Raw genomic sequence first — 18,671 nt, 5'->3', positions numbered from 1 at the left:
TGGACTGCCAGGGAAGTCTCAGTATTTTTGTTATAGCATCTGAAGCGACTAAGATATTAACCTGTGGAAATGAAACCTTTCACCTCAGATTAGGACTTGAACCCATGTGCTGGGACTCAAACCTGGCCAAAACCCACGGTCTTCCAACTGAGATCACACACCTGGTTTCAGAACTCAATGAAGCTGAGACTCTTGATGTCTCATCACAGAAAGAAATTAGTGAGAAAGTGATAGGTAAGAAGTGGATTTATTTAGAGAGAAAACATAGTCCAAAGAAGGCAAAAGGAGAAAAGGGTGGGAGAGGTAGCTAGACAGTATCACCGACTCAGTTGACATGAATTTGAGCATACTCCAGGAGATAGTGGAGGACAGAGGACCATAGTGTGTTGTAGTCCATGGGGTCATAAAGAGTTGGACGCAATTTAGCAACTCAACAACAACCACACTTCATAGACAAGAGTGTGAGCCATTGCAGAGGGTGAGTGTGGCCTTGAAATGTGGTTTAGTTAGCTTTTATGAGCTGGGTTATTTCATGGGTAATGAATGGGAGGATTATTTCAACTATTTGGGGGAAGGGGCAGAGCTTTCTAGGAATTGGGCTACTGCCCACTTTTTGATCTTTGATGATCAGCCTTGGAACTGTCATGGTGCCTCTGGGTGTGTCATTTAGCTTGCTGATGAGTTACAATGAGCATACACTGAGGATCAAGTTCTAGTTGAAGTTGATTTGTTTGCAAATCTTGGACCCATTTAATTCTAATCAGTTTATGTTTTGTCCTCGGATGTCATTCTTTCCAAGTTGTGTCCTGCCTCCTTCCCTCCTATTTCACGATCAGTTTAAGTGCATGTACCAAGACATTTTTTTCTTAAGTACAACCCAGCCTATCCTGACTAATACAAAAGGCACTACAATCATAGTATTATAGAAATCACAGATTATATGACATTTACATTCACCCTCAATTTGAAGAGGTTGAAGGGAGGAAGGAGAGATATTGCTGAATCAGTCTACTATCATATTCAACAGTACAGACCAAAAATACCATGTGCAAGTCATAGGCTCCCAGTAGGCATTCTGAAGAATCAAAGGACATGGAAACAAGAAACAGATTGAAACTAAATCCCTGCTCTGAATGTAGAACCTCTTCAGCTACATAATCCTTTCCCCAAAGAGTTTTATCCTGAAAGACTATCAGGGTTAAGGCAAGTGGATGGACTATTATAGGCAAAGTCCTTATTTTTGCTAAAGGCTTTAATATACCTATTACCTTTATTATACCAAGCTTAAAACTTGAAGACAAGAGAAAAAGAAAGAAACAAAGTGGAGACAAGAGGAGAGTTGTAAGAGAATGTAAAAATAAATGGGATTGAGGAGTTTATGGACACAAGATCAGTGGTATTAGTGTTATTGTTCAGAGGCAAGAGCAGAAAATCCAGGGATATCAAAAGCAGGCAATATAATTAAATAGAACAAAGATGACTGATGTAATTTGCATTGGGTTGTGATCCTTAAGGTCTCATTGGGCCAGAGAAGTCTGTGTTTTCTGAGAACATCATATTCTATGTGGTATAGCATGGTAGTTAAGCATGTGAGCTCTGGAGTAAGAGTAAGATGGACTCATAGCCCAGCTCTACTACTTACTAGTTTTGCATTCTTGCTTAAGTTATTTAACATTCCTGTGTCTCTGTTTCCCCACCTGTAAAATAGGAATTAAAATAGTGCCCTTTTCATATGGTTGTTGAACCAGACTATGTGAGGAGTCTCTCATGATTCCTTCCCCAATCAGCAAATAATGCAGGTGTCCCAAAAAACTCTCCCTCCCCCTCCCTCAGTGATCAGGGTATCACTCAGAAGACCGAGGAGGTAGTTTTTCCTTCCACACTCTATAGCTAGAGGCAGACAGATGATCTGAGTATAGTTCTTGTGAAACAGAGGCAATTACCCTCACCAAATGATCCTGCTGTTTGATTTGTAGTTTGACTCTGGAGTCAAAGGTGGGAGGGTTCATGCTTCATTCTTGCTTACATTCGGTGAAGATGCCCTGGGGGCCCATTCCTACGTATTGTTATGAATGTTCTCTTTTTGCCCTGCGTTCCCAGATGTCTTTCTGTTTCTCATACACAGGCATAATGCATCAGTTCTGATTCCTTAAATCATTAATAACAAGACAATCATGACCTGAGTCAATTCTATTCTTTCCACAGTATTAGAGTATTGGTTTAGAGTAATGATTTCTCTGCATTCACAGTGATTCCCTCCATGGATGTGAAACCGGGAATATAACTTATTGCAGAGTGAAGCAGCACATATGTGATTTACGGCCCAGGCTCTGACACTGCATGAATTGGTTTAAATCCTGGTTCTACCTCTTCTAGCCATCTAAACTTGAGCAAGTCACCCAAGCCCCATGAACCTCAATTTCCTCACCTGAAGAATACGAATAGGCCTGGCTGGCTGGGGACCTGGAAGTTGGACTGGCCTTGGCTTGGGTAGGATGGCAGAGGTGACAGACCTCTGTGGCCCCGGTGACAATGGCAGTGTTTCACGATGAGGTGGAGATCAAGGACTTCCGATATGTAAAGAACTCAGAGATGTACTTCTACCCCTGCCCAAGCGGGAATAAATTCTGCATCACCCAGGAAGATTTGGCAAATGGGGAAGCATGGCAACATGATCTAGCTTCTCTCTCATTATATAAGTAATTTTTGACAAAGGTCAGTTTACTTGTAGAGAGACAGTCCCAGCCTCTTCCACCAATAATGAACTAGTTAAATGCTAAAGAAGACTTTAGGACTCCAAAGCCTGAACTTTGGGGAATGAGCCAAGCTGGAAAAATCAAATTCAATCACTATCTTCTTCCCGGGGATAATTTTTTTTTTTAATTCGCTGCACCATGTGGCTTTCAGGATCTTAGTTCCCCAACCAGGGATCAAATCCATGCCCCCTGCAATGGAAGCACAGAGTCCTAACTGTTGCAGGAACAGGGACCCCTTCCAGGGCCTGAAAGGGGGTCTTTTGTCTAACACTCAGAAATGAATTGTCTGAGGAGACACAGGTGCTGACAAATCAAGAGACTTTATTGGGAAGGGGCATCCAGGTGGAGAGCAGGAGGGTAAAGGAACCCAGGAGAACTGCTCTGCCTCGTGGCTCACAGTCTCAGGTTTTATGTTAATGGGGTTAGTTTTCAGGTTGTCTTTCACCGATCATTCTGACTCAGAGTCCTTCCTGGTGGCGCATGCTTTGCTCAGTCAAGATGGATGCCAGTGAGAAGGATTCTGGGAGGTGGTCGGACACGTGGTGTCTCCTTTTGACCTTTCCTGAACTCTTAGGGTTAGTGATGGCTTGTTAGTTCAGTGTTCCTTACCAGGACCTCCTATCATAAAATAACTCATATAAATGGTTACTATGGTGCCTGGCCAGGGTGAGGAGTTTCAGTCAGTGTGCTTCCCCTAACATAATCACTGGACCATCAGGAAATTCCCAACAGTCATTCTGTAGCTTGCTGTTTGTTAAAGTGTGGTTTCTTAAAACTGGCTGCTGAATTCATCTCCAGTTGAAAAAGCAAGTCCACCACACGACATACCTGAATTTTGTGCCTAGAACTTTGAGTTGGACGTTTTCTTAATTTTCCATCTGATCATAAAAGAAGATAATTTCAAATCAGTGCTATCTTTCTTTCCTTCAGTTTTGTTATTTATATGAAAGTGAAAGTGAAGTTGCTCAGTCGTGTCTGACTCTTTGTGATCCCATGGACTCTAGCCTACCAGGCTCCTCCATCCATGGAATTTTCCAGGCAAGAGTACTGGAGTGGGTTGCCATTCCCTTCTCCAGGGGATCTTCCCGACCCAGGGATCAAACCCAGGTCTCCCGCATTGCAGGCAGACGCTTTACCGTCTGAGCTCTCAGGGAAGCCCCTGTTATTTATATACTATACACCTAATTGCTTCATTATCTGACAAAAGCATCATCTACCTCAAGTCATTAGGATTCTTTTTTTTTTTTTTTTTTAATATTTATTTATTTGGCTGCATTGGGTCTTAGTTGAAGTACGAGGGATTTTTTTTTGACAGTGCACAGACTTCCTAGTTGTGCTGTGAGGGCTCTGAAGTACGGGGACTCAGTATTTGCAAGATGCAGGCTTCGTTGCTCTGAGGCATGTGGGATCTTATTTCCCCAATCAGGGATCAAACCCGCATCTCCTGCATTGCAAGGCAGATTCTTAACCACTGAACCATCAGGGAAGTCCCAGGATTCTTTAATTTTTTTTTAAAGGAGATTAAAACAAAAAGAATGAGGATAATAGTAGTATGTATATCATGAAGGGGTTATTTGGATTTAAAAATTTACTGTAAGTAAAGCACTTTGTACTTGGCAAACTTTCAATAAACATAGGTTATTATTCACTTCTGTGTAATAAATGAATGGTAAATATTGCCCCTTTGTAAATATTTTATAGACCTACAGATCCCTTTTTTTTTTTTTTTTTTGGGTTTTGTCATACATTGATATGAATCAGCCATGGATTTACACGTCTTCCCCATCCCAATCCCCGCTCCCACCTCCCTCTCCACCCGATTCCTCTGGGTCTTCCCAGCGTACAGATCACTTTTATGCAAATAATTTCTACATGTTTCTCCCTAGACCTAGCATCTCTTCTGAACCCCAGATAAATGTCCTCAGTTGATCACTAAATATTTTCTCTCTTGCATTGCTCTCCATCAGATTCGTCATTACATTAAACTCATCTTCCTCTAGCTGACTCCCTCTGGTCTTCCCTATTTCTGTTAATATTATTATTGTCACAGTTTCTTAGGTGTAATAATTTTGTCACCCATAACTATAAAAAAAATAACCAACAGCTGACATTTATTATTTACTATGTGCCAGACAGTGTGTTAAATTTTTATTGAATTACTTTATATAATCCTCAGAACAGTCTTACGATGATTTATCAAATATAGAAACTGAGGGTTAGTGATATTGGATAACTTCTGCAAGTTTATATAATTAATAAGTGACTGAGTCAAGAATCACCCTGACAGGACTTCCCTGGTGGTCTAATAGTTAATAATCTGCCTTCCAATGCAGGGTTCAATCTTTGGTTGAGGAACTAAGATCCCACATGCTGCAGAGCAACTAAGCCTGCCTACCATAATTAGAGAAGTTCATGCCACAACGACGTTCCCGCCTAGTCAAAATAAAAAAAAACACCTCACATCTTTTTAAAACAAAGCCATGCTCCTTAGCACTATCATCAGTGTTAAACAGGTCCTCTCTCTCTTTTTCAGTTATATCTGATCAATTCCTGTCAGTTTATCCTAGAAATTCTGTTATAAACATTCCTTTTAACACTTTAATCCTTATACCTTGATTATTGATGATGTCAGCATCCTAATAATGAGTTTCTTTTCTTCCAGCTTCTTGCTCTTCCAAATTTTAGCTAGATTCTTTACTGTCTAAAAGATAGCCCTTCCTACATACCAGGGTAATTTTGAATCATCTCTTCTGATCTATTTGTATCTCTGTAAAGTGAATGAATCGCGCTGAAACCATCCATCTCAGATTGGGACTTGAACCCACAGTCTTTTAATTAGAATCACTCACCTGATGTCTGGACTTACTGAGGCTCAGGTTCTTTGTGTCTCAGCACAAAAGGAATTCAGCAAGAGGCTAAGTGATAGGCAAGAGGTAGATTTATTAATATAGGACACTGGGGAGAGATGTAAGCAGGCAGGTGAGGGGGCTCTGCCCTCTGGATTAAGTGGGCTACATTTTTATAATCAAAGGAAAGTGAGGAAGGGGGAAAGGCACCTTCTTCCTCATTCTTTGAGTAGATGTCAGGCTGACATCACTAGCTCCTCCTTTTGTATCTGACAGGGGAGTGTCTGACCCTATGGGGTCAAACTAGGACTACCACAGCACCTATTCAAATCAGCAGAAGGGTGGTAATATTTTTCTCTCACTTAATGATCTGAGGTATATCTTGTGCTTTATAGTTAAGTAAGCCTGCTTCATTCCACAAAATTCCCATAGCTTTCTTGAGCGATCATTAACTTACAGTGGTCTCCCAATTTCCCTAGGTTTCCCTCTCTATCTATAATCTTCTACTGGGACTTCTACAACTACCTGTGTAACTATCCCATTCTATCCCTATCACTCTTGATAGGTTTTCTTTTTTTTTTTAGTTATAGGATATTAAGATATTTCTCATGTTACTGTCCTATCCCCAAGTTTCAGTGGGTTTCCATTAATTATAGCCGAAGGACTTAACTTAACCTAGCATTTAAAATTTGTCTCTAATCTTGATGGTTCTATCCCCGACTATTCTGTAGCAGTTTATGAAGAATGGCTAACCAGTTTCTCAAACGTTTTCTGCTTTTCTCTTATACCTTTACTCTTTGCTGCTTTCCTAGTCTCATAGTACCTACGAACTTATCTAGTTACCATCTTCTTTTTTGTGTACACAAATCCTACTTCTTCTATAAAATCTTCACTCTATCAAAGCAGTCTAGTGACCCCTCTTTCTCCCTTCACAGTAGTTGATATCGTTAGTAAAATTCACTAAACATTACTGCTATTATTATTTTGGGAGATGAATATATTTGATTGGCAGATTTTATTTTATCAAGGAGTGGGTGAAAAGCCAGTGATCTAATGTCTGAGATGGTGAATTCCCATTCTTGGAGGTTTCAAGCAGACGCTGAAACCCGTAGATAGGGTTTCTGGAGAGAGTATTGGTGCATTTGCCAGTTAAGATTACTTTCATCTTTAAATTCATAATTTTTTCTGATTTGGTTTGCAGAAACATTTATGTATGGAAGCATGGAGGGTTTTGTGTGAGGTTGGGAAAGGTAGATTAAGGTGAATCATGTAACTAGAATGGCTTCGAGGAAGAGATGAGACCATCCTGTTTTTCCATTGCCCATCTCCCTTCTCCAGCATTTGCCTGGGCAAGACCCTCCCCACCCAATAAAGTTTAAATCATCAAGTTAAAAGAACTTAACTCTAAGACATGGTCTTGCAGTCTACCAATCAATAGCATTGGAATTCTCAGATTCTCAGGATCCATCCCAGAATTTACTGAGTCAGAATTTGCATTTTAACAAATTCCCAGTGATTAATTTGTACACAGGTATTTTAGAAGTACCAGTAGAGTGGACTCTAAACATTAAAAAGGTGCTTTATATAGAACTCTATTGAGCTGATAATGATAGCTCAATTGTTAAAGAATCTGCCTGCAATACAGGAGACCCAGGTTCAACTCCTGGGTTGGGAAGATCCTCTGGAGAAGAGAAAGGCTACCCACTCCAATATTCTGGCCTGGAGAATTCCGTGGACTGTATAGTCCTTGGGGTTGCAAAGAGTGGGACCCTACTGAGCAGCTTTCACTTTCTACAAAAAAAGAAGAAAAAAAGAAAACTAGCAGTCAGTCAACAACTTTTTTTTCTTCTCTCATGCCCCACATCCTATCCATCAGTAAGATTTAGGTATAGGCTTGAAACCACCCAGTTCATATGGGACTTGAACTTAGCCAAAACTCAGATTGGGACTTGAACTCAGAGTCAGACTCACTGTCTTTTTCTATTTTTCGGCTGCACCACACATCATGCAGAATCTTAGTTCCCTGACCAGGGATAGAATCTGTGCTCTCTGCAGTGGAAGCACGAATTCTTAATCACTGATCCACAAGGAAGTTCCTTGAACCCACTGTCTTTTAATTAAAATCACTCACCTGTTGTCAGGACTTACTGAAGCTCATATTCTTTATGTCTTAACACAGAAGGAATTCAGTGAGGCAAAGTGATAAGCAATAAGTAGATTTATTAATATAGGATGTTTGTGAGAGATATAAGCACACAGGCAAGGACCCTCTGCCTTGAGAATCAAGTGAGAAGGCAGGTTTATTTAGGGAGATGCACACTCCATAGCCATGAAATTAAAAGACGCTTACTCCTTGGAAGAAAAGTTATGACCAACCTAGATAGCATCTTAAAAAGCAGAGACATTACTTTGCCAACAAAGGTCCATCTAGTCAAGGCTATGGTTTTTCCAGTGGTCATGTATGGATGTGAGAGTTGGACTGTGAAGAAAGCTGAGCACCAAAGAATTGATGCTTTTGAACTGTGGTGTTGGAGAAGACTCTTGAGAGTCCCTTGGACTGTAAGGAGATCCAACCAGTCAATCCTAAAGAAGATCAGTCCTGGGTGTTCATTGGAAGGACTGATGCTGAAGCTGAAACTCCAATACTTTGGCCACCTGATGCGAAGAGCTGACTCATTGGAAAAGACTCTGATGCTAGGAAAGATTGAGGGCAGGAGGAGAAGGGGACGACAGACGATGAGATGGTTGGATGGCATCACCGACTCGATGGACGTGGGTTTGGGTAAACTCCGGAAGTTGGTGATGGGCAGGGAGGCCTGGCGTGCTGCAGTTCATGGGGTCGCAAAGAGTCGGACACGACTGAGTGACTGAACTGAACACTCCATAGACAGAGTGTGGGCCCCCTCAGAAGGTGAGACGCCCTGAGAGATACACATTTAATAGACAAAATGCAGTCTATCTCAAAAGATGGGCACAGCCTGGAAATATAGGGTGATTGCCAAGTTTTTAATGGGCTGGCTGGGAGGATTATTCCAATTATTTTGGGGAAGAGGCAGGATGTCTAGGAATTGAGCCACTGCTCACTTTTGGTCTTTAATAGTTGGCCTTCAACTGTCAGGGTGCCTTTGGGTGAGTCCATTAGCATACAAATGCATTTCAATGAGCATATAATGAGGCTCAAGGTCTCCTGGAATTGAGTCTTCCTCCATCTTGGGCCTAGTTGGTTCAAACCAGTTTATATTGTATCCTCAATAGCTCTGTCATTCTTTAGGGGTTGTGCCTTGCCCCCTTCCCTCCTATTTCAGGTTTAACCTTAAATATATACCCTGTAAAAAAAAAATATATATATATATATATGTATATATATATATACCCTGTAACCGACTACTTTTCTTTCGTCACCAACTATTGCAAACTACCATCATCTCCCACTTAGACTACTACTAGAGTCTCAATTAGTTTTTCTTCTTTTATTTTCTTTTTAAAAAAGATTTATTTATTTATGCTTTATTTTTTGACTGTGGTGGGTCTTTATTGCTGCACTCAGGCTTTTCTCTAGTTGCGGTGAGTGGAGGCTACTCTTTGTTGACGTGTGTGAGCTTCAGTAGTTGTGGCACATGGGCTTAGTTGCTCTGCTGCATGTGGGATACTCCCAAACCAAGGATCGAACCAATGTCCCTTGCATTGCAAGGTGGATTCTTAACCACTGGACCACCAGGGAAGCCCTCAATCAGTTTTTCTGATTCTGTTTAGAAATTTTTAAAATTTTGAAATTTTAGATTAATGGAAAGTTGCAAAAAAAAAAAAAAATAGATATGAAGAAGTCCATGTATCCTTCATCCAGTGCCTCTAATGGTAACATCTTGTATAACTATACTACAATATTGAAATTGACATCAGTATAATCCACAGATTTTATTAGAATCTCATCATTTTACATGCACTAATTTTTTTGGTATGTGTATACTTCTTTGCAACTTTGTTACATGTGTAGATTCATATAATTATCTCCACTCCACAATCAATATACAGAACAACAACAACAAAAATATACAGAACAATTCTATTACCACAGGATTCCCTTCTGCTACCCCATTTTTTTTTTTTCTTTTTTCTTTTTTTCTGCACAGGATCACTTTATAAAACCAAATGTGCTACCTTTGTGAGCCAAAATTAAAGAATTTACTGAACTCTAATGTTGAGATAATAAAAAACATACAAGGTACAGTATTTTAAGACCAAATGGAGCAGTGAGGTAACACCTTCCAAATAAGATCTTTGATAATCTATGAGTAAGACTACATATGTATCCTAATGGGTGTTTTCTAGTCTTATTGTGGTGATCATTTCACAATATACACAAATATCGAATCATTATGGATACACCTGAAACTAATCTTTTATGTCAATTATATATTTAAAAAGAGACTGCATGGTCACAATTTAACAAGACTTTTAAAATCAGATATCTGTTAACCCCTCTGCTATTGTAACCTAATCACCAGAGTCTAAGTAAGTAATAAAAACTTATATGACATTAGAAGCCCCTTATCCTTTCCAGTCCCGTCACTGAATCCTGATTCTTGAATGTCTAACAAACATCTGAATCACTTGGGAGGTTTTAAAAGCATGGAACACACTTGGTTAAGGTTAAAAGAGACAGCAATGTGAAAGATCTTAGGAGACAGCACACAGCCTGGAGCTAATCCTGAAAGCCCCTAAAGCCATCTCTTTTAAACAAGGGGCATTCTGTCACCTTAATGGAAATCTCGCCACAGACGATTCCCATCTGCTACAAGCAAAAGACCCTCCGCCCCACCTAGCCCAGGGACCCCTTCCTCAGAAGGTGCCTTCGCCTCCAGCCTCTCAGCCCTCTCATTTCCATTCCACCCTTTATTTCTCGAAACACAGCCTCCCAAGAAACCGTCCTTAAGGACCCTGTCTCCCGAGAACGACCCTCGCCAGCCCCTCAGGCCCCACTCTCCTGAAAGACATCAGCGCGGCGCTACCCACTTAACCTCCAACACCGAGCCGCCACTGCCCCCGGCCGCCCTCTGGCCCCTGGCCCTGCCTCCCCTCCCCCTCCGACCTCCTCAGCCCCTCCTCGCCGGGTCCCCGCCAGCCAAACCCCCTGCCCTCACGCTGCCCGTCCCTGGTCCTCGCCCAGCCTCCCCCGAGCCACACCGCACCGCCAGCCTTCTCACCGGCCGCCCCCCTGCTACCCCTTTAGAATGTACCCTACCCTCTCCCTGGTCACAAATTCCTGGCAACCACTAATCTATTCTTTATCTCTATAATTTTATTATTTCAAGAATATTGTGCAGTGGATAAGAATTCGCCTGCCGATGCAGGGGACACGGGTTTAATCACTGGTCTGGCAAGATTTCATAGGCCAAGGAGCAACTAAGCCCATGCACCCCAACTATTGAGCCTATGTGTTGCAACTACTGAAGCCCCATGTGCTTACAACCTATGCTCCGCAACAAGAGAAGCCACTGCAATGAGAAGCCCACACACAGCGATGAAGAGTAGTCCCTGCTCACTGCAACTACAGAAAGCCTGTGTAAAGCAACAAAGACCCAGCACAGCCAAAACTAAAAAAAATAAATAATAATTTTAAAAAGAATATTAAAAAATAAAAACAAGAGACACTTCCCCGGCAGTCCAAGACACCATGCTTCCAACGCAGGAAACATGGACTTGATCCCTGGTCGGGGGACTAAAATCCTGCATGCCGTGTGATGTTGCCAAAAAAATAAAATTAAAAAAAAAGCAAGAATCTTATGTAAATGCAATAATATAGAAAGTAATTCTTTTGTGACTGGCTTTTTTCAATCAGCATAATTCTCTTGAGATCTGCCCAAGTTTTGGCATGTATCAGTGGTTTCTTTTTTTATTGTTGAGTAGTGTTCCATACTTGGGGGGGAGTTGTTGTTGCTTGCTTCTTAATTTTTAATGGAGTGTAGTTGATTCACAATATTGTGTTAGTTTTAGATGTACAGCAAAGTGAATCATGGACATTTGGATTGATTCCAGTTTGGGGCTATTATAAAAAAAGCTTCCATTGTTACTCAAAAACTGGATTCACCTCTTTGTGGGTGTCAAGCAAAAAGACACATCCAAGCCAAAGTGTGGGAGAAGGAAGAATTTATCACTTACAGCTAGTAAGGAGAACACTAGGGATATTTCCCAAAACAGTGTCTCCCCAACAGCAAAATTGGAAAGCTTTAAGCTAAGGGTACATGTCTTTTCATGAAGGGGCTTGAACAGAGAATTTAGCTTAGATTTGGGATGAAGGTTGACAGAGTTCAAGCTTTTGTTAACTGAAGTCATGAGGTTCAGAATATGTCAATATTATTATTCCTTAGGTTCTGACCAGTCTGGAATCTCAGCCTATAGCCATTCTCCACGAGGGTGGGGGCCTTAGTTCCTGCTGAACTCAAAGATATGTATTAGATTGTTATGCATGTCTCTTAAGGATCTAGGATTCTTTTATTAATAAACTATTGCTTCTTGATTGCTTTCTCTTCGTTCCTGCATTCTAACTTTAGTTCCTTCAGAATCCATAATTACTGAGCCCTCTTCAAGGGCAAGCCTTGTGGCCAGACTTTGATCCAAAGTGGCTTAGGCCAAAAATGGCTTCTCTTAAAGTCAAAAACACCAAGGCTAGGTCTCTTTCTCTGGGGACCTCCTACCTTATCTGCTTACACTATAATCTGTGTACAAGGTTTTGTGTGAACAGAACATAAATCACTTTCTCTAGGATAAACACCCAAGAGTGAAATTGCTGTAGCTGTACCATTTTACACTCCTGCCAGCAATGTATATGAGTGGATACAGTTCCTCCACCTCCTTGAGAGTATTTGGTGTTTTCACTGTTTTTCAAAAATTTGAGCCATCATCATAGGTGTATAGTGATATCTCATTGTAATTTTTAACTAATTTTATTTATTTGTTTGTTTTTGGCTGCACTGGGTCTTCCTTGTTGAGTACTTATCTAGTTGCGGAGAGCACGGGCTTCTCATAGAGGTGGCTTCTCTTGTTGTGGAGCTAGGTGTGCAGGGTTCAGTAGTTGTGGTCCATGGGCTTAGTTGCCCCATGGCATGTGGAATCTTCCCAGATCATGGATGGAATCTGTGTCCCCTGTATTGGCAGGAAGATTCTTAATCACTGGGCTACCAGGGAAGTCATTATTGTGATTTTTACATTTTCCTAATGGCTAATGATGAATATCTTTTCCTTTGCTTATTTGCTGTCTATATATCCTTTCAGTGAAATGTCTATTTCTTGTTTTTGCTCATTCTCTAATTGATATTTTTTTTTAACAGTTAAGTTGTGAGAATTCTCTGTATAATCTAGATATAAGGGCTGTGTTGGATATGTGACTTGCAAATATTTTATCCCACCCTTTAGCTTCCCTGGTATCTCAGCTGGTAAAGAATCCACCTGCAATGCAGGAGACCCCACTTTGATTCTGGGTCAGGAAGATCCCCTGGAGAAGGGATAGGCTACCCACTCCAGTATTCTTGGGTTTCCCTGGTGGGTCAGCTGGTAAAGAATCCACCTGCAATGTGGGAGACCTGGGTTCAGTCCCTGGGCTGGGAAGATCCCTTGGAGGAGGGCATGGCAACCCACTCCAGTATTCTTGCCTGGAGAATTCTCATGCACAGAGGAGCCTGGTGGGCTGCAGTCCATGGGCTCACAAAAAGTCAGACATGACTGAGCAGCTAAACACAGCACCACCCTTTAGCTTGTTTTTTTTTACCCTCTCCTCAGGGTCTTTTGAAGAGCCAAAGATTTTAATTTTGATAATGTTAGGGGAAACACTGACTGAAATTGCCCATCCTGGCCAGGCACCACAGTAACTATTTGCATGAGTAATTTTACAACAGGAAGATCCTGGTAAGGAACACAGAACTAACAAGCCACCACCAACTGGAAAAATTCAGGAAAGGTCAAAAAGAGACAGGAGAAACCAGTCCATATGTCCTCCCAGAATCCTTCTCACTGGAATCCATTTTGGCTGGATGATGTGCGTGCTATCAGGAAGGACCCTGAGTCAAAATGACTGACCAGAGACAACCTAGAAACTAATCCCATCAGCATAAAACTGAGACTGTGAGCCACATGGCAGGGCAGTTCTCTCGGGTTCCCTTACCTGCTGCTCTCCACCCGGGCAAACCTTCCCAATCGTCTCTTGCTTTGTTAGCATATGTGTCTCCTTGGACAATTCATTTCTGAATGTTAGACAAAGGCCCACTCTTGGACACAGGAAGGGGTCCCCCTACCTGCAACAATAAGATCCAATTTATCAGTGTTTCCCTTATATGGATGGTGCTTTTGGTGGCAATTCTGAAAACTCTGCCTGGTTATTGGTCCTAAAGATGTTTTACCATGTTGTTTTTCTAAGCTTTTTATAGTGTTGACTGAAAAAAAAACACACAGCCTAAAAAGTTGTGAATTAAGTTTTATTTAATGAACTTACTGAGACTATAGCTTGGGAAACAGTCTCTCAGATAGCTCTGAGGAACTGATCCAAAGAGGTAAGGGAAAGGTCAGAATATATAGTTTTTGCTCCCCCCCCAAAATGTTAGTAGAACATCAAAAGATTCAGTTGAGTTCAGTTCAGTCGCTCAGTTGTGTCTGACTCTTTGCAACCCCATGGACTGTAGCACACCAGGCCTCCCTGTCCATCACCAACTCCCAGAGTTTACTCAAACTCAAGTCCATTGAGTCAGTGATACCATCCAGCCATCTCATTCTCTGTCGTCCCCTTCTCCCGCCTTCTATATTTCCCAGCATCAGGGTCTTTTCAAATGAGTCAGTTCTTCGCATCAGGTGGCCAAAGTATTGGAGTTTCAGCTTCAACATCAGTCTTTCCAATGAATATTCAGGACTGATTTCCTTTAGGATGGACTGGTTGGATCTCCTTGCAGTCCAAGGGACTCTCAAGAGTCTTCTCCAACACCACAGTTCAAAAGCATCAAAAGATTACTGCTAATCAATTTTAGAAACCAGGCTTATGGTTGCCAAGGGGGAGGAGGTTGGAGGAGGGAAGGATTGGGAGTTTGGGATTAGCAGATGCAAATTATTATTTATAGGATGGATAACTAACAAGGTCCTACTGTATAGCACAGATGACTGTATTTAATATCTTATGATAAAACATAATGGAAAAGAGGATGAAAAAGAATATATTTACATGTATAACTGAATCACTTTGCTGTACAGCAGAAATTAACACAGTCCTTGTTAATTAAAATAAATCAACATTTAAAAAAATTACTTATAATCACAAAAAAGAGATTCATTGGGGAAAAAAAAGCAGTTTCACTAAAATTATTCCTTTGATATGCATTTTAACTATCTAGGGCCAGTATCCTGTTTTTCTCTTGATTTCCCTTCATGGTGCACCACTAGAGAGGCTACAGTGGTTAATAGTTTGATGACAGCCAATAGTCTTTGTTTACTGAAATGGCAGGCAACATTTTCTACCCCCCCCTTTTTTTTGTTCACATATTTTTACACTTATAAATCTATGATCCATTTCTTCATTTTGGAGAGAAAAACCTATAAATAAGGCCATGCACCTACGGTCAACTAATCTATGACAAATAGGGCAAGACTACACAATGTTGGAAAGACAATCTCTTCAACAAATGGTGCTGGGAAAACTGGAAGCCACACATAAAAAAATGAAATTAGATCATTCTTTAACTCCATACATAAAAACAAACTCAAAATGGATTAAAGATCTATATGTGAGACTAGAAACTATAAAACTCCTAGAGAAAAACATAGGCAGAACACTCTCTACATAAATCACAGCAGCATCTTTTTCAATCCATCTCCCAGAATAATGGAAATAAAAACAAAAATAAACAAATGGAATCTACTTAAATCCAAAAACTTTTGCACAGCAAAGGAAACAAAATGAAAGGACAACCCATAGATTGGGAGAAACTATCTGCAAATGATGTGACTAGTAAGAGATTAGTCTCCAAAACTTACAAACAGCTTATGATGCTTAAGAGCATCAAACCAAAAAACCCACTCAAAAAATGGGCAGAGGACCTGAATAGACGTTTCTCCAAAGAGGAAATACAGATGGCCATTAGATGTTCATTTCGAACAAGAGATGTTCGAAAAAGTGTTAAATGTCACTAAGATGTTCAACCTCACTAGTTATTAGAGAAATGCAAGTCAAAACTACAATGAGCTATCACCTCACACCGGTCAGAATGGCTGTTACCAAAAAAATCCACAAACAACAAATGCTGGAGAGGGTGTGAAGAGAAGGAAACCCTCCTACACTGTTGATGGGGTTGTAAATTGGTACAGCCACTATGGAGAACTGTATAGAGGTTCCTTAAAAAACTAAAAGTAGAGCTACCCTGTGACCCTGCAATCCCATTCCTGGGCATATATCCGGAGAAAAAGATGATCTGAAAGGATACATGCACCCCAATGTACATTGCAACACAGCTTACAGTAGCCGAGACATGGAAGCAATCTAAATGTCTGTCGATAGAAAATGGATTTTGTGCATGAGCCCATGCTAAGTTGCTTCTGTCGTGTCTGACTCTTTGTGACCCCATGGACTGTAGCCCATAGGTTCCTCTGTCCATGAGATTCTCCAGGTGAGAATACTGGAGTGGGTTGCCATTTCCTTCTCCAGGGAATCTTCCTGACCCAGGGATGGAACCTACATCTCTTACATCTCCTGCATTGGTAGGCGGGTTCTTTACCACTCACGTCACCCAGGAAGCCCCAAGAAGATGTGGTTCGTATATGCAATGGAATATGACTCAGCCATTAAAAAGAATGAAATAATGCCATTTGCAGCAACACAGTTGTACCTAGGGAGATGGCAATGGCAACCCACTCCAGTACTCTTGCCTGGAAAATCCCATGGACGGAGGAGCCTGGTAGGCTACAGTCCATGGGGTCGCTAAGAGTCCGACACGACTGAGCGACTTCACTTTCACACATTGGAGAAGGAAATGGCAACCCACTCCAAAGTTCTTGCCTGGAGAATTCCAGGGGCGGTGGAGCCTGGTGGGCTGCCGTCTATGGGGTCGCACAGAGTTGGACAGGACTGAAACGACACAGCAGCAGCAGCAGCAGATGTACCTAGAGACTGTCATATTGAGTGAAGTAAGTCAGAGAGAGGAGAAATATTGTATGACATCCCTTATACTTGGAATCTAAAAAGAAATGATACAATTGTATTTATAAACAGATGCACAGACTTTGAAAACAAATTTACAGATGCCAGGGGGACGGGAAAGTTAGAGATTTCTGAAGGTCATGTACACACTATTGAAAACGGATAACCAACAAGGACTATTGTATAGCACATGGAACTCTACTCGATTTTATGTGCCAACCTGGATGGTAGGGGGACTTGGAGAGAATCGATACATGTATATGTATGGCTGAGTCCCTTTGCTGTTCACCTGAAACTATCACAACATTGTTAATCGGCTATATTCTAATACAAAATAGAAACTTCAAATTAAAAAAAAAAAAAAACAAACCAACAGAACTGGCACTTCTACAATATGATCACCCATGGTAGTCTTATGTGCCACTGGGAGAACCCAAGACACATAAGACGGGACTCACAACTCTGGGGCCAAACCTAGAGGAGTCAAGCTCTCAAGCTTGGCTCAATACATGATCATCACTAGCAATTTTAGTTTGACAAACTGACGTCAGAATGAGAAATAAAGATTAAAAAAACAAACAAACAATAAATTGCCAAACTTCATCGAATACTCCAGTCAGGTTAATGTACATACAAAACTTATGAGCATTTACTTAATCAGAAATTAAAGAAAACCATGCCCTAAAAATGAGGAAACTCTTTTATCCTGCTGCTGCTGCTAAGTCCCTTCAGTCCGGTCCAACTCTGTGCGACCCCATAGATGGCAGCCCACCAGGCTCCCCAGTCCCTGGGGTTCTTATCCTACATCAAGTTAAATTAAAAAGCTGGCTTGATAAAAACATCTTCAGAATTCTGTTTTTAAATAAAGGTCTTCTACTGGGAAACTTTTATTTTTCTGTGTCTTTTGGATATAAATGTTCTACCAGATCTTCCTAGGAGATCTGTGTGTGTGTGTGCTTGTATGTATGTGTTTTAGATATCTGACCTCTTCCATGCTACTTTAAAAAACAAAAATTAATTTTTGGCTGTGCTGGGTCGTTGTTGCTTTGCCTGGGTTTTCTATAATTGTATCCAGCGGGAGCTACTGTCTAGCTGTGGTGCCCTGGCTTCTCATTATGGTGGCTTCTCTTTTTTTTTTAATTTTTTAATTTTATTTATTTATTTATTTTTTAATTAGTTGGAGGCTAATTACTTCACAACATTTCAGTGGGTTTTGTCATACATTGATATGAATCAGCCATAGATTTACACGTATTCCCCATCCCGATCCCCCCCTCCCACCTCCCTCGGTGGCTTCTCTTATTGTGGAACATTGGCCTCTAGCTGTGTGGATGGGCTTCAGTAGGTGCAGTGGGCGGGCTCAACAGTTGTGGCTCAACCGGTCTTAGTTGCTCCTGGCATGGGGAAATTTTCCTGAACCAGGAATCGAACCTGTGTCCCCTGCATTGGCAGGCGGATTCTTATCCACTGTGCCACCAGGGAAGTCCCTCCTTGAGCCTTTAGTTTACTTCTCAACCTTCCCCTCAATCCTGCTTTTTATTTATTTATTTATTTATTTTTCAATCCTTCTTTTTAAAACACCATTTACATAATATATTGCATACGAATTTGCTCATTTGTTTATTGTTTATCCCCATTCTCAATCCCATCGCCACCTTCAAGAAAACTTATTGCCATAGCCCAGACCCTGAAACAGCGCCTGGTACACAGACGGTAGTACTTGGATAAGTAAATTTGCTTGGCAGGCTGGAAAGAACGAGTAAATGTAAAAGAAGGGTTACGGTCTACTTCTAGGTCAGAAGCTCTTCAGACTTCCCGTGAGCGCCACCTCTCGGGAGCCAGTTTGGTCGAGAAAAAAGAAAGTGAGTCATAGAATCTTAACGAAAAAAATAAAACTTG

General features: G+C 41.1%; 1 protein-coding gene across 1 annotated transcript; it reads left to right on the top strand.

Annotated features, from left to right (window-relative positions):
- The first annotated feature begins 2,532 nt into the window (after window positions 1-2,532).
- LOC133056017 (diphthamide biosynthesis protein 3-like) lies at window positions 2,533-2,780 on the top strand. The gene is made up of 2 exons (XM_061141102.1): window positions 2,533-2,642; window positions 2,717-2,780. Exons 1-2 carry the CDS (start codon window positions 2,533-2,535, stop codon window positions 2,778-2,780), a joined length of 174 nt encoding a protein of 57 aa, XP_060997085.1.
- Window positions 2,781-18,671: the final 15,891 nt, after the last annotated feature.

Source organism: Dama dama, chromosome 5 (assembly GCF_033118175.1).
Source record: "Dama dama isolate Ldn47 chromosome 5, ASM3311817v1, whole genome shotgun sequence".
Lineage (NCBI taxonomy): Eukaryota > Metazoa > Chordata > Mammalia > Artiodactyla > Cervidae > Dama > Dama dama.
The sequence above is the reverse complement of the archived record's forward strand: the minus strand, read 5'-3'. Positions and strand labels throughout refer to the sequence as shown.